Source organism: Entamoeba dispar, genomic scaffold (assembly GCF_000209125.1).
Source record: "Entamoeba dispar SAW760 scf_1105229459701 genomic scaffold, whole genome shotgun sequence".
Lineage (NCBI taxonomy): Eukaryota > Evosea > Mastigamoebida > Endamoebidae > Entamoeba > Entamoeba dispar.
Genome location: NW_001853824.1, coordinates 125,563 through 127,161, shown reverse-complemented (window position 1 = coordinate 127,161; position 1,599 = coordinate 125,563). Strand labels below are relative to the sequence as shown.

Sequence of the window (1,599 nt, the reverse complement as noted above, 5' to 3'; positions counted from 1 at the left end):
ATCAACACAACTAAGTTATTTATTTGTTTCAACTTAGATTATACTATCTTTTTAAACTTACCTTGTTATAATAAGTACTTTTTCAATCCTAGAATGAATAAAACTTAACTAAAAGATACAATAAATTATTGTTATTATTTTAAATTTCAAATTAAACCAATTTAATCACTTTTTAGGTTTTAAACTACTTTCATTAACAAAGTTCTATATTAATTTTGATATAAATCATTAAAAACAATATTATATAAATATTTTTAAGTTTTTTTTTTATATTTAAAAAATTAACACATATGATTTAAATTGTTTCTTCTTTAGATTCGTTTTTTTTAATAAAGATTATCTTTAGTTATTTTTCTTCATTTATTAAGGTTTATTGATTCCTTTGTTTAAATTAATTTATAACTTTAATATTTTCAGGTGATATTTTCTTTAATTTGTTTCCTTTAAGAAATATTTTGATAACTATTTGAAAAGAATTAACTAACAGTCTTATTATAAATTGTATTGTTGTTAAATTAAATTACCCCATAATCTGAAAATAGTTTATCCATAAAAAAGAATAAACGTTTTTGTTATATATAACAATTTAAAATATTTTTGTTCCTAGTTTAATGTTTTATTGAAGAGAAATAACAATGAACTTAATTATTAATTAATTGAAGCTTGTTGATCACAGAACTTAGGTTCATTTTTCTTAGTTTTTCTAGTACTTTTTCTTCTTCATAGTGTTCAGAATGACAATTAATTGAATTTGAATATTTCTCAAGACATGACCCTTTGACAATCTCTTTGGCTAGTTTGATTGCCTTTTTTTCTAAACTTAACAATTCTTTTTCTTTTTGGTGTTGTATTTTTTCTTCATTTTTTTGGAGTTGGTTTATAATTATTTCTTTTTTAAGAGGATATAAAATGTTATGTTTTAAAGAATTTTGGATTTGTCTATTAGTGTCATAGTGTTTGTTTAACTCCAGTATTGATTCATTATTTTTATCAATAGTTTCTTGTAGTTCTTTGATAGAAGTAATACTTTCTTCACTATGGTATGAATATTCTTCCATATCAGAAATATTGTTCTTCTCTATTAGTTTAGTCTTACAATAAAAATATAATCTTATTTTTCGTTTTTGTGTATTTTGAGTTTTTTCTAATGAGATTGTGTTTGTTAATTATAAAGGTACATTCAAGTTAAGAAAAATACTGATAATTACAGATTCATAAAGAAATACTTCAGTGATAATTTTTTTTATCAATTATTTGTGATTACTTCATTACTATTTATCATTAATCATTTTTTTTATGAAAGTTTATTCTTTTAGTGGATGGTTTTTATTAAATTTTTCATTGAATATTAGAAGAATAACCATTATATAAAATATTTTTGATAAAATAAATAGATTCTACAAATACAATAAGAATTTATGTGTTATTTCTTATATATATATAATATTAGTTTATTATTTAATAATAAAAAGAAAACAAGTTTTTCCTTTATTACCGTTGGTTGAAATTTTTATTTTTAACACTACGATAGACTCAAAATGAAAAGAATAATATTATATTAGGTAGTTAATAGAAAATATCTGTGGATAATTTTTAAAG

General features: G+C 19.8%; 3 protein-coding genes across 3 annotated transcripts in view, besides 4 other annotated features; 1 reads left to right on the top strand and 2 right to left on the bottom strand.

The window, feature by feature from the left end:
- The window catches only part of EDI_092680 (uncharacterized protein), a gene marked incomplete at both ends in the record, with an annotated part of 357 nt that extends 343 nt beyond the window's left edge, over window positions 1-14 (top strand). The window contains one exon of the mRNA XM_001733278.1: window positions 1-14. This exon is cut by the window's left edge and continues 343 nt beyond it. Coding sequence (XP_001733330.1) covers window positions 1-14 — 14 coding nt within the window.
- A 105-nt stretch (window positions 15-119) lies between these two features.
- Window positions 120-156: a sequence feature (AT_rich).
- Window positions 157-205: 49 nt separating this feature from the next.
- Window positions 206-285: a sequence feature (AT_rich).
- A 100-nt stretch (window positions 286-385) lies between these two features.
- Window positions 386-414: a sequence feature (AT_rich).
- A 227-nt stretch (window positions 415-641) lies between these two features.
- Window positions 642-1,058, bottom strand: EDI_092670 (uncharacterized protein; the record flags this gene model as incomplete). The annotated part of the gene is made up of 1 exon (XM_001736177.1): window positions 642-1,058. One exon carries the CDS (start codon window positions 1,056-1,058, stop codon window positions 642-644), a length of 417 nt encoding a protein of 138 aa, XP_001736229.1.
- Window positions 1,059-1,362: 304 nt separating this feature from the next.
- Window positions 1,363-1,471: a sequence feature (AT_rich).
- Window positions 1,472-1,558: 87 nt separating this feature from the next.
- EDI_092660 (uncharacterized protein) overlaps window positions 1,559-1,599 on the bottom strand; it is a gene marked incomplete at both ends in the record, with an annotated part of 948 nt that continues 907 nt past the window's right edge. Inside the window, one exon of the mRNA XM_001733277.1 lies at window positions 1,559-1,599. This exon is cut by the window's right edge and continues 907 nt beyond it. Within this exon, the coding sequence (XP_001733329.1) occupies window positions 1,559-1,599 (41 nt within the window).